The sequence below is a fragment of the Mesocricetus auratus genome, unplaced genomic scaffold, assembly GCF_017639785.1.
Source record: "Mesocricetus auratus isolate SY011 unplaced genomic scaffold, BCM_Maur_2.0 Super-Scaffold_100014, whole genome shotgun sequence".
NCBI lineage: Eukaryota > Metazoa > Chordata > Mammalia > Rodentia > Cricetidae > Mesocricetus > Mesocricetus auratus.
In genome coordinates, this window is record NW_024429197.1 from 8,289,524 (window position 1) to 8,302,588 (window position 13,065).

The 13,065-nt window shown below is 52.3% G+C and overlaps 1 protein-coding gene across 1 annotated transcript in view; it reads right to left on the bottom strand.

Annotated features, from left to right (window-relative positions):
- Positions 1–9,887, bottom strand: part of Runx3 (RUNX family transcription factor 3) — a 61,763-nt gene extending 51,876 nt beyond the window's left edge. Inside the window, exon 1 of the mRNA XM_021232705.2 lies at positions 9,419–9,887. Coding sequence (XP_021088364.2) covers positions 9,419–9,476 — 58 coding nt within the window. The 5' untranslated portion in view covers positions 9,477–9,887. The remainder of the gene's footprint in view (positions 1–9,418) is intronic.
- Between the last annotated feature and the right edge of the window lie 3,178 nt (positions 9,888–13,065).

The window sequence follows — 13,065 nt, forward strand, 5'->3', positions numbered from 1 at the left end:
ACAGAGGCCCCGGGAAGCTGACTCAGGGATGTAGGAGCCTAAGCGAGACTGCAGCGGGTTCTAAGAACTCTTTAACCATGGGGCTTGGATAAGGACTACCTCCAGGCTGGGCCTCACTTTTCCCATCTATAAACTGGGTGTATGTGCATGGAGGGGCATGGATATCAGGTCCAGAAGGGCAAACACATTTGCCTGTTGTGTTTACTCGTGCATGCTTGCATGCAGTAGGTCAGTGATTCTCAACCTGTGGGTCATGACCCCTTTAGGGGTGGAATATCAGATATCCTACATATCAGATATTTATAATATGATTCATAACGGTAGCAAAGTCAGTTATAAAATAGCAACAAAATAAATTTTATGGTTGGGAGTCACCACAGTATGCAGAACTGTATTAAAGTGCTGAAGCATTAGGAATGTTGAGAACCACTGCAGTATGTGCTCAATAAATGTCCACCAGAGGGGTCAGTAGCACTCAGAATAGAGGAGAGAGCGGTGCTGGGACACCAGACTACCTCTCGCAGGGAACTACAGATGCAAGCGTGGCCTCAGATGCAAGCGTGGTCTGTGAGTACCACAGGCTCTATGTTGAGAGGTCTGAAAAGTGCCACCACTAAGAGAATTTCCCATAAAGCCTCTGGGCCCCTCTGGCCCTCCACCCACTCCCAGTGGCCTAACTACAGTTGGCGTTTTATTTCCTTTATTCTTTGCCTGAAGATGGTCTTGTTTGGCTTCATGTTGGGAACCAGGACAGGAGGGTATCAGGCTTTTCCCAAGGGCCCCGCTAACACACCGGAAACTGCTCCTTACCTACCCAGGGCCTGCACCTCTTGCTAAGACACCCAGGATCTAGAGCACTTGGAACAACTTAGGGGGCCCTGAGGTCTCCAGCTCTGGGTGGGCATGGCCAGCATCCAAGGGAGACCTGGATGTCCTCAGAGGGGCAATTCTTGGGCGGCTACCTGCATCGCCCAGGTGAAGCGGGTTTGGGGCACAGGTGTGATACTGAGGAAGCTCTCCCCTACCCCTTCCCTTCACCTCCTTCCCCTTCAGGGTCTCCAAGGGCCCCCAACACCTGCTGCCCCCATTACTAGCAACTTCCTTCTTCTCAGCAGAAGCAAAGGGGCCAGATGACCCACAGGCGTGCAGGTGGGAGACAAGAAGGAACCCACACCAATTACGGTCTCATGGCAGTGGCGCCCTGGCAGGGGTTAAGACTCACGGACTCTCCGGGCTCTCCATGGGAAGGTGTTTGGGTGGGTGGGTGGGCTGACCGTGACAATTTCAAAAGTCGTAACTTATACGGATCTACCCTCTCCGCCCACACATAAGTCTGAGCCTTGTGCCAAAAATGCCTTTCCCAGACTTAAAAGAAAACCCCAAAGAGGAACCTAAACCTCTGAGCTGCCAGCACCCATAGGCTGGGAGAGCTCTGGCTTGGCATTCAGAGAAAAACCAGCCAGCCTAGTGGAAGTGAGGGGGGGCACGGAAGCCTGTATAAAACAGTGGCACCACTCACCCCCCTCCGTCACCACCTATCAGGGTTTCTGCCACCCCGCCCCACTTTGTAGCAAGGGACACCGTACGTCACTTGGAAGCCCACACCCGCTACTTGGAACTCTCTTTGGATGCTTTGAGAATGAGAGGCGAGGGCAGTAGGCACCCCAATTCCTGGGAAAAGAGGCTCTTGAGGGGGTGGCCTTGAAGTTGGGTCTTGAGGAAAGGAAGGGCTCCTACTTTCTGTCAGCTCGGAGTCATGCTTTTTTTGTTTCCCATGTACTGGAAGAGGAAGGCTGTCTGCTTATACTTTCTGACATTGATGGAGGCTTGACTGTATTGTATTGACCTCATCCTATCCATAGGCCATCCAGACAGCCTCCGGTGGGTACTGTTAATCCCTCCATTTCACAGAGGAGAGAACAGGCACAGAGAGGGGAGGCGCTTCTCTCCAGGATGCACAGCAAAGGAGTGGTAGGACCTGGATACAGCTTGGGTGTACACAGCTAAGCTTTGTGCCGTGTCCCCTCCCCAGGGCTCCATGTCTGAGCTCCCTGCACAGCGTTCTCTAGCACTGTGAAAGAAGGAGTCGCATACGGGTGAATGCGAGCAAGCTGGGAGCTTCAAACAGGAGGCCAGCCTGCGTGGCATACACTCTGAGCCTGGGGTTCCTCTTTGAAATTCTTTCTGTTAGCTCCCGCCCCCCTCTATCTGTCTATATATGTATATACACATATGCAACTTTTGGAGATAGTCTTAAGTATCCCAGGCCGACTTTGAAACTCGACAAGGATGACCTCCAGCATCTCATCCTCCTGCCTCCGTCTCCCGACTGCTAAGAATCACAGGGACACTCTGCTTGCTGCTTTGCTGAGATCAGACCCAGGGGATCACACACACTAAGCAAGCACTCTACTAATTGAGCCCTCCCCCAGCCCTCATTTATACAATTGCAGTTTACCATGCAGATTTACATGCCCAAGTGCCAGCTGCTGAGTAGGTTCCCACCGTGCCTGAGCCCTGAACTCGACTTCTCCTGGAGCTGAACTGTCTCTTCCTGCCCACTCCACCCTGCTCTGGAGCGACCTGTTATGGATATGATGTTCAGGTTCTCATTCTGACTTCTATAGGGAAACCAAATCGGGTCCTACTCTCATCTCCCGGCTTACTGTGAGTAGTGCCCCCATCCCTGCTGCTGTGTCAAGGCCTCTGATGGGGCCTAGATACGGTATCCGGGCACCGAAACCCTTCCTTCCCCTTTTTCCTTTTTTCCTCCCTCCCTTCTCTGGAAATGACTTAGGAAGTTCTGAAACTGCCCTGGGAACTGAGACTCAGCCCTCAGCATTTCCGGTCTGTTGCAGATGGTCTTGGGGCAACTCCTGGCAGAGTGAGTGATGGAGATGAAGGTTGGGCTGTGTGAATGTAGCTCAGCAGTAGGATGCTTGCCTAGAATGCCCAGGGTTCTGGATTTGATCCTCAGTAACACACACAAATACACACACGCACATGTGTACACAAACACGTGCACACACACATACACATGCACACACACATATCACACACACACACACACACACAGTACAACTCACCAATCCCTGGTAGCTACAGGTCTGCAGATGACACAAAACCAGACATGTAGATCAATCAGTTAGAACAGAGGGGCATATGTAACCCATGCAGCTACGGCCACCTGATTTTTGATGAAGATGCCCAAAATGCACATTGTAGTAAAGACAGCATCATGAACAAACAACTCCAGGAAGACTGGGTTCCCACAGGACAAAGAACAAAAAAAAGATGCTTTCCTCCCATCCTTCAGGGAAAGAACTCCAAATGGTCAGAGATATTTATATTTTTAGGATTAAAAAAAGTGTGTGAGTGTTTATCTGCATGTGTGTATGTGTACCACGTGTGTACAGAGCCTATAGAAGTCAGGAGAGGATTGGATATCCTGAAGTTGGAATTTTAGATGACTCTGAGCCACCATGTAGGTGCTGGGAATTGAACCTGGGTACTCTGGAAGAGCAGCCAGTGCCTGTAACCTCTGAGCCATTTCATCAGCCTTGGGTCAAAGATCTTAATGTCAGGCCTGAGACTCTGACACTGTTGGAAGAAAAAGCAAGGAAAACACCTCCACATACGATATAAGAAGGCCTCCCAAGTAGGACTCTCATTAAGGTGGTTTATGCCAACAGTTGACAAATAGAACCTCATGGAATTAGATCAGTCGAAGCAACAGCTTACAGAATGGTAGAAATCCTTTGCTTGCTATGTACCTGACAGATTAGTGTCTGGAATATACAAAGAACTCAAGGAGAGAAAAACAACAACAGCAAGAACCCAAATGACCCAATCAATGAACAGGCTAATGAGATGAACAGACAGTTCTCCAAAGACGCAATCCCAATGGACAACAGACCTTTGAAAAACCAGCTTCTCCAGCACAAGAGAATCAAAACCACACCAGGAGTCCATCTCATCCCAGTCAGAATGGCGGTCATCAACGAAACAAGAGCAGACGCTGGCGAGGCAAAAGGGACCCTGCTACACTGCTGGTGGGGGTGGAAGCTAATCCTATCGCAGTGGAAAGCAGTTAGAGCTTTCTCAAGAAACAACTGGGCATGGTGGCTCACACCTTTACTCCCAGGACTTGGGAGGCAGAGGCAGGCAGATATCTTCAGTTTGAGCCCAACCCTGTCTATATAGCCAGTTCCAGATCAGTCATAATGAGACCCACTCTCAAACAACAAACAACCCTAAAAGTAGAATTCCCTGTCGGGTGTTGGTGGCGCACGCCTTTAATCCCAGCAGAGGCAGGCGGATCTCTGTGAGTTTGAGACCAACCTGGTCTACCGAGTGAGTTCCAGGACAGGCTCCAAAACAATACAGAGAAACCCTGTCTCAAAAAAAAAAAAAAAAAGGAATTTCCATATGACCCAGCTATATACTATCCTTGGGTAGTTGCTCAAAAGGGCTCCCAGCTCAACAATAGGCTCAACGGTGTAAGGAAAATGTGTATGTGCGTATATATGGTGGATCTATCTATCTGTCTATAGTGGGATTTTTCTTTCATAAATAGTGAAGTCATGTCACATTCAGGAAAATGGAGCAGCCACAGATAATCACATTGAGCAAATCAAGCCAGCTTCAGAAAGGTATGTTTTCTCTCATTTATGATTTCTCTCATTATGGATACCTAAAATCATGTATGGATGTATGACAAGAAAGCAGAAGTAAAGCTGTCAAGGGGACAAAGGATTAAATGGAAGGGGAGGGACAAGCAAAGAGGGGGGACGGGGATGAGGAGGAGGAGAACGCTCCCACATAATATGTGTATTCATCAATTTAAAAAATTAATTAACTTAAGACACTTTTACATTTTTTAAAAGTTAAAAAAGAGAGCCTGCACATGGCAGGTCCTTAGGAGGCGGGATTAAGACACAGCTCTCTGGAGGCTGCACTGAACCCCAAGTTCAGGGCTGTCCCCCACCTCTCAGAAGGCCAGGTCTGCCAGACGCTTTCTTCTCAGTCATTACTCTCTTGTCTCACAGAGTCTTCTGGAAGGCCATGTTTTCAGGCCCCTCCCCTTCAGGTAACCAAGCAAGCCTCAGCTTTGATGTGGCCACCTCAAGGCATTGCCGTCAATGGGCCCACTATCTGACCTGCAGGGCCACCAGGGGCTGCCGGTTAGCTGTAATGGGTGCGGATGAGGCCTGGACACACAGTCCCACTGTGTGGGGCTGGCTCATACCCACCCAGACCCTGTGGGCAGTGGGGGGCTCCTAGGAACTCCTTTCCAGGCTGGGGGTGAGACAGAAAGGGTGGTTTGAGGAGATGGTGTTTGCAGTGCGGCCTCAGGAGCCGCCATCAAAGAGGCTTGGAAGGCGCCATAATGGGTGGGGAAAGACAGATGGTCACCATCTCCCGCAGGGTCAGTGGAGGAGGAGGCCATGGGGTCATATACTCCGGGTGACCAACCACCAGAGCAGCCTGTGACTGGGGGGCCTCCCTGTTGTTAGCTACAACCTGAAACTCAGGAAAGGACATAGTCCTCTCTCCTGTTTCCTCTCTATCCAGTGACATCCAAGTCGGGTAATTTGAGTAGATATGCCTGAAGCCATGTTGTCAGCCCCCTGCCATCAACAGGTATGCCCTATGCCTGAGAGTCCAGTGCCCTTTTCTCCCAGATGTCTAAGGGGTAGGGTCTGAACTGCCCATGCGCTCACCCCAGCCTCTGCTAAGAGGACAGAGGCCAAACAATCAGACGCCTGTCCTGTGCAGGGGACCCTGAGTGCATGACCATCCCCAGGACCACACAGAGCATCTTTCTGCCCTTGGGGTCTTGAGATCTCCGGACCTCACTCTGTTATCTTTCTCTTTGTCGCCTGCTTACCCTTTAAGACTTGGTACTGTCACTCCCATGTTCCCCGTCTTAGCCACGCGTCACATGCCTGCCTATGTCGTTGCTGTCCATCTCTTACTCTGCCAACATGCTCTACCTATGCTCCCAGGATGGAGACCTCTCGCTACCCTCGGGAACCAGCTCCTGGCAGGAGGCCAGCCTGTGACATCGTCGGTAGAGCAGTTGCTCTGATCCGAGCCCTCTGTTCATTTGCTTTTGTTCATAGCCCCCACAAGATTGGTGCTGCTACGATCTCCCACAGAAGGGGAAGTTGAGGCACAGGGTGGTGAAGAGACCTGCCTGTGTTAGCTAGGAACAGGCAGCGCCCCGGTATGACTTAGAATCCACCGCCAGCGCCTGGACCTGGCAAGCTTCTGTGGAATGGCTGAATTAGAAAGTCAAAGCTATTTCTGTACCGGCTACCTCTAAATCTGCATGCAGATAGTACAGCCCACTTCCTTAGATGCCCCCCAAAGGCTTCTCCATGGGGGTGGGAGGCCTGCTGGTTGAGGTGCTTGGGTGCCAAGGAAGGCCTTGAGTAGCCTTAGGGTGATGTTGTCAGCCCCCAACAGAGCTAAAGATGCCCTCCCGAACCCTCCATCCTCTCCTTGGCCTTTGCTGCAGGTTGGGGTCCTCTCCCTGCCCACTTTCCACTTCCTTCCTGGGAAAAGCCGGGGAAATACTGGGCCCATGAAGTACCTGTGTCAAGGGCAGGACTGAGAAGGCGTGAAGGGCAGGCTGGGCACCTTCTGGAAGGTTCTATGTAAGCCCTGACTGTAGGAGGCCCAATTGTCTGTCCCCTGTTCTTCCAGAGGCCCCAGATGTCTGCTGTGTGCTGATGCCCAGAGGCATGGAGACACAGAACCCTGTGAAAACGTAGATGAAGCCATTCTCGTCTGGTCTACGGGGACTCTGAGTCGACGGAGCTTCCTGACAGTGCAGAGGACCCACCCTGGGTCGGACGCAGCCCGAGGAGCGTCAACTCTAACTCACATGTCCCCTTTACCAATGAAAGAATAGGATTCAGAGAGGTCAAGCGGTTGCTTGGAGTCACACAGCACATGGACATTAGGGGCAGGCAGAGGACTGGGCCTTCTGCCAGCACCGCCCAAGTCAGCTTGTGTGAGTTTCCAGACCCAGACCCGACACACACTGACTGCACAGTCTGAGACCGTGGAACTGGAACATGGCATTTTCCAGTTCTGTAGGAGAGTGACTGAGAGTCTCGCTGAGGCAATGAGGAAGGCCGGAATTTGGGGAAAGCTGGGGAAGCAGACCCTGTGGGAGAATGAAGACGGGCTCCTTTCTGAGAAACCCCCACAGGTGGATCCCAGAGTCAGAATGTGAGAACGCATCGGCGCTAAGTTCTTGACCTGAGCAGAAATCCCAGGGGTCCATGAACCCTACTGGAAATAATGAATTTTCCCTTGTTAGCAACTATGAAACAATATTTAGCATCTTTTTCCACCACGATGGTGTCACCAACGGAAACCACAGATTGTTTTCGATCTCAAGAAGGTTGTGGCAGATGACCCTTCACTATCTCTCATCAGCGTTCATCACCCCAGAGCTACACTGGGTTTTGGATCCACAGGGAGGACCACTGTCATTCCGGTGTCTCCAGAGAGGCCCACGGTCACAGTCCACAAGGGCCGTTATAGATTGCAAACTGTTTCCCTGAGTCTGGTACCCTTCAAAAATCCTTTTGATTTTGTTCTGTCTTTAATAGTATGATTTGAGAAGTCGCAGGCTTCCTGAGGGTCCAGGATGGTGTGTGGATTCAAGGGGACCCTGAGGCTGGAGCTATGAGGGCTCTGAATTAGGGAGCTGAACCCGAGTGGACAGGTTTAAAGGAGAGAGACGAGACAGGATGTCTTCTTGGGGTCTCCAGGCTGCGTGGCGACGGTGACTCTGACACCTTCCACCCTGCTGACCAGAGACCAGCCATTCAGCTCAGTGACCTCTCTCCTTTTCCCATGTTTTGGGTCACAGCTGCTGCGGTCCCCTCTCTGTCCTCCTATCTCAAACTGCCACATCTAAGGCTTTGTGTCAAGAGTCCATCTCAGGCAGCCAGCACTAGCCCTGTCTTCCAAGGTTTCTTTGTTTTAAGCTCAACTTCTCTCCATCTTGCTCAGGGAGGGAGAAACACAGATTACAAAGATCCAGCAACTGGTTTTTATAAAGTCCCATTTCTTTGCTCAGTAACTGCCTTTAATTAACACTGAAGACTACAAAGAGTGCCAAGTGCAACAACAGCAGAGGCTGCAAGGGACAGGACCTGGGGCCACCATTTGTCACCAGACACAGTCAGGTTTGGAGTAAGCATCCCTTCTCCCGTGGCTCAGTCACTATCTGAGCACACAACCTGCCTCCGGCTCCTCAGATCACCGGGAAAGAGATGTGCCTTACTCTTAGGCAAATTCTTGCCACACAGACCCACAGGTCTCCAGGTCCTCTAGAACCAAATGCTGAGCACCGGCTGTGGTTACAGTTAGCCAGAGCTGGGCATGCAGACCTCTGTGTCTCGTTTGGTCACCTCGACTCAAAACAGGCAATGTCTCCCAACCCTAGAATTCTAGAACATTCTGCCCCGTCTTCTGTAGAGAAGCTTTCCCCTGAGCAACCCAGAGGTATCGCCCCATGAACAGCTCAGATAACAGAACACCACAGCTAGAGGGGACGCCATCTGGAGCAGAGAGGTTAAGTGACCCATATCGGGTCACTCATCAAGGTTGGCACAGCCCGGGGCTGAAGTTTGGGGACCACAATCTCCTGATCTCAGGCGCCACAGCCCCATGGGCTCCTGCAAAGGGTCAGGAAAGTGGCCGGGGGATGTAAAGTCAGGGTACCTCAATGGCCAGAGGCAGGGCATGTCTTCCTGAGGTTTAGCCTAAGTCAGAGGCTCCTCATCAGATATCCTGGTCCCTATCCTTGCTAAGGGACACACCCCAGAACTCTTGGTCCTCCTGGGCCATGAATAGAGACAGAAACTACCCCCAAAACACCTTCTTCTGGGAGCAAGCCCTTAGACTTTGCAGGGACAGAGTATCTGTCAGTGTCCAGCAGACTCTCGTAGAGGCCTGCGGCTTCTGTTCCCTCCCTCTGTCCCCACTGTTCTGAGCGCACAGAGAGTGCAGAGGATGGTCCCTAAGATCCGTGGGTCCAGGTACAGCCCTGGCCCTGTTTGCCTCCCATGGCCCCCAGACACATCTGACCTCAGTCCGTCTGAGCCCTCATCTAGGCAGACAGGCCCTGGTGCCTTGTTCTTTCCATCCCGGGACCCTCTGAGGTTTAGCTTTTGAGGTCTACAGGGAGCCACTGCCTCTGCCACACGCTCCACCAGCAGAGAATCAAAGTCACATAGCAACGCTCATGCCAGGAGACCACCGAGGCCACTGATCCCTCTCCCCACCTAGCTTCTCAGAGGCCAGCCATTGGGGTGGCTGGAGGGTTATGGTCTGAGGCCCTGACAACGCCCCACCCGGGAGAGCCAAGCAGAGCCCCACCATGGCTACTCACCTCGGATGAAGGTCGGTGTGTAGTTGGGGAAGGAGTCGAAGATACTGTTGGAGGCCATACCCCAAGCTGACAGAGGCAAGGACTCGGCCTCAGGGGGTTGGGTTCGGACTCACTTGGTTGGCTGCTGTTTTGTTATATATTTTTTTCAAGCTGCTTTTGAAAATAAAAGGGGGGAGGTGTTGCTTTTCGTTTGTTTTTTGGTTTGGTTTCTTTTTTCTCCCCCTGCTGCTACGAAAAAGAAAAAAAAAGAAGAAAAAAAAAAGGAAAGAACGCGAGAGTATCTGTGGGCGAGAGGGAAGAAAATCTCCAAGGAAAGAAAGTTTCGGTTTGTACCCAAGAATTTGGCTTCCCGGTCCCACAGGAATGTCTAGCCACAAATTTTCAACAGCACTATGTGCAGAGTATCATTAAATGGTGGGAAGGGGCTCTGGACAGCCAGGGCGGAGGAGCCTGGGGCTGCAGCAGAGAGACAAGCCTCAGCAGCGGGAATGAATGAATGAATGAATGAGGCTCACCCTCCACAGAGCCCAGGCTGTGGTGGGGGCCAGGACGGCCAGGGGGTGGGGACGCCAGGAGCCAACCAGCTCCTCTCAGGGCCCTGGAGGCAGCGAGGGCCTGGCCTTGTGGTTCTGTGGTTGAGGGACCAGGCCTTCCCAGTGTCAACCCAAGCTCACATCACAGGATGCAAGAAGCCAGCTCGCGGCAGGGGCCCATTGGCTAGGCCACTGTCACCTGGGCCATGATGTCACCGCCCCTTAGAAGATCTTGTGGCTACCCCCCCCAACTTCTTTGAAGGCTGAAAGGAAAAGAATAAAAAGAGAGAAAAGGTAGGGCTTCTGTTTGCGAGCCTGGCTTCATCGCACACCCCAGGGGACGGAGCTGGGGACCATGGAGTGGGCAGCAGGTTGTGGTTTGCAGTGGCCTAGGAGACCCTTTCATAATGAAGGGCAGTGGTGGCCTGGCTGCTCTTCCCCAGGAGCCGGAGCTCAGCCCCAGCAGAGAGTGGAGGACCCCTCACCATTGCTGTCACTGCCCCAGGCTGCGGCTGACACCCTGCCATGTCCGTCACCACGCTGCCAGGCAGAGGCGTCCACATGTGTGGCTGGGTGGCACTTCAGGGGGTTTTATGGGAGTTGGGGTTTATGTACAAATGGGAAACACATGATACGGCTGCTGCGGCCTGCCCACCAAGAAAGGCCTGGCTTGGGAAAGCTGTGGCATGGCCGCGCTGGGACGGCCCCTGCTCTCTGCTGGAGCCTGCAGCCTCGGCCCTTGCCACGCCCGTGGGGTGTATGGCCAGGGAGACTCCGAGATTCCTGCCTCAGGGCCTTTGCCTCTGACAGGCCTTTCCTGTGCCAAGACTCGGAAGGGCTCAAAAGACGTGGACAATGCATCCCTCTTGCTCATCTTCTAAGAACCCGGCCAGGTGGGAGGCACGGGGAGCGTGGCTTTTCCTGTTTTCCGTCGCAATTCATAGACCTCATCATGGAGGCCAGACCGTGAAGGCAGCATGCCTAAGATCTCACAGCCTTTTAGAATGGGACTACAACTTCTACCTCATGCCCTCTTACGGAGGCCTCAACTGTTGTCACGGCCTCAGCTGTCCTTTAAACTGTCCCAGACTTCAGACAGGAGACCACACGGGCTCTCACCAGACTCTGGGACAGGGTCTAGGCCCAGTGCCAGCACTGACTCAGGTCTAACATTGGGGAGCAGGGGATGTTTTAAGGACATGGACCTTTCTGCCCCTCAGCTACACTGGGTACCCTATCAGGAAGAAGTCCCTAAATGTGTCCCATCTGAACTGTAGGCTCAGTCCTCTGCCCCATATGCAAGCACAGTAATAAGTACTTCCAAGGTTGGACAGAATTTGAGTTCCAGCTGAGGGTGATAGCAGAAGCGCTCTGGAGACACTTTTGGGTCCTGAAACTGCTAGACACTGGGGCCTTCCACTTCCTTTCCCTGGGCCTCAGTTTGTATTCCTGTAAAATGGGGATGACACTGTGGTTGGAGGAACCTTGCTGGTTGAGGGCATGACAACACTGGTTTCCTTGGCAGAGTCTCCATGACGCAACAGGGCTCCATTATGAGTAAGCCAGGCAGGGAAGCAGCACAGCCGTGTAAAGAGAACTCTTCCCTCCCGCTAGTGCCATAAATGCGTCAGCTGGCCTGGCCTGGCCTGGGCTGCCGGGGTCGTTGGTGGAGGTGGCGCCTGCCTAGGGGTCCTTCTGAGCAGTTTGGAGCTGTGCAGTGGGAAGACCTCCTTTTTCTAGAAATGGAAACTGAACCCCACTCCCCACCCCCCAGTGGGCAGACTCATCCAAGCACCCGAGTGAGTCAGTGGGACCCGCTGTCCCGTTCCCAGCCGAGGCTGTTTCCACCCTGCCAACACCACCCCCTCCACTTTCTAACTTCTCACCCCACCTCGCTGGTTTTTCCACACCTACGAGTGCCCCCCGAGCTCCTGTCACATGCTCACCCTGAGGGGCTCTCCCTCTCTAGAAACTGAGTCGGCCCAGGACCTGGAGGGAAGCCCAAGAGACTTTTGGAGGAACCCAGGGGCACGTCCTAACCCCAGCAATGATTGCAATGCAGCGATCGCCGGGGAGGGCCAGGCAGGCAGGGTCCTCAGCCACCTTTTCCTCCTGGGAGATTTATCATTTCCATTGGGCATGGGGAAAATGAATAGGCTAGAATCAGTCGTGCCTGAAGCCTGGCTTTGGTTTTAAGTCGCTGTGAGATTGCGTGGGCTTCACTCTCCTGAGCTGTCCTACTGGACTCTGAGGCCGATTGTACTTACCCCAGATAGGAAGAGGAGTCAGTGAGAAAATTAGGAATAGTGGCTCATTGTCGGAGTTGAGTTCCCAGCCCCCAGCCCCCTTCGTTCGTTCGTTCCTTCTCCTTCCTCTCCCTCCCCCTTCCTTCCCTTTCTTTTTTCCATTGTGTGCATTTGTATGTATGTAGGACTGAGTATAAGTTTGTGTCCATGTATATATGTGCGGCACTCATACTCATGAAGAGGACAGAGGTTACCCCAGTTGCTGTCTCTCTGGGCCTGGAGCTCATCAAGTAATCCAGACTGGCTAGCGGGTGGGCCCCCGGGTTCTCCTGCTGGCACCTCCCCAGCACCAGGATTGCAAATGAGTGCCACGTACCCAGCTTTTTATTTTCTTAGCATGGGTTCTAGGAATTGAATCTAGGCCCTTGTTCTCTCGAAGGAAACACTACCCACTGAGCCATCCTCCTACAATGTGCTAAAAATGACTGGAGAAGTTCAGTAATAAAAATAAAGAGAATCATAAGAACACAGATAAAAGGTAATCATAAAATGGGATCTTAAAGCCTTGAACTTCACCGGTTCATTTACTTATTTTTGTTTTGGTTTGTCTAGTTTTATTTTTGAGACAAAAGTTTCACTGGCTGGCTCAGGCTGGTCTGCAGTTTGTAGATCTCCTGCTTCAGCCTCTTGAGTAGCCGGAATCCCAGGCCTGCGTCACCAGGCCCCGTTTCAATTTTTTCTTAGCAGCTTGCCTTCACCTGGAATTTTGAAATACTCCACCTAGTTTTCCTAAAACCAGAGTCGAGAGTTAGGTGTCAGACCACCGGCTTATGGCGTCCCACTAGGGTCCAGTCCAGGGAAAGAAGAG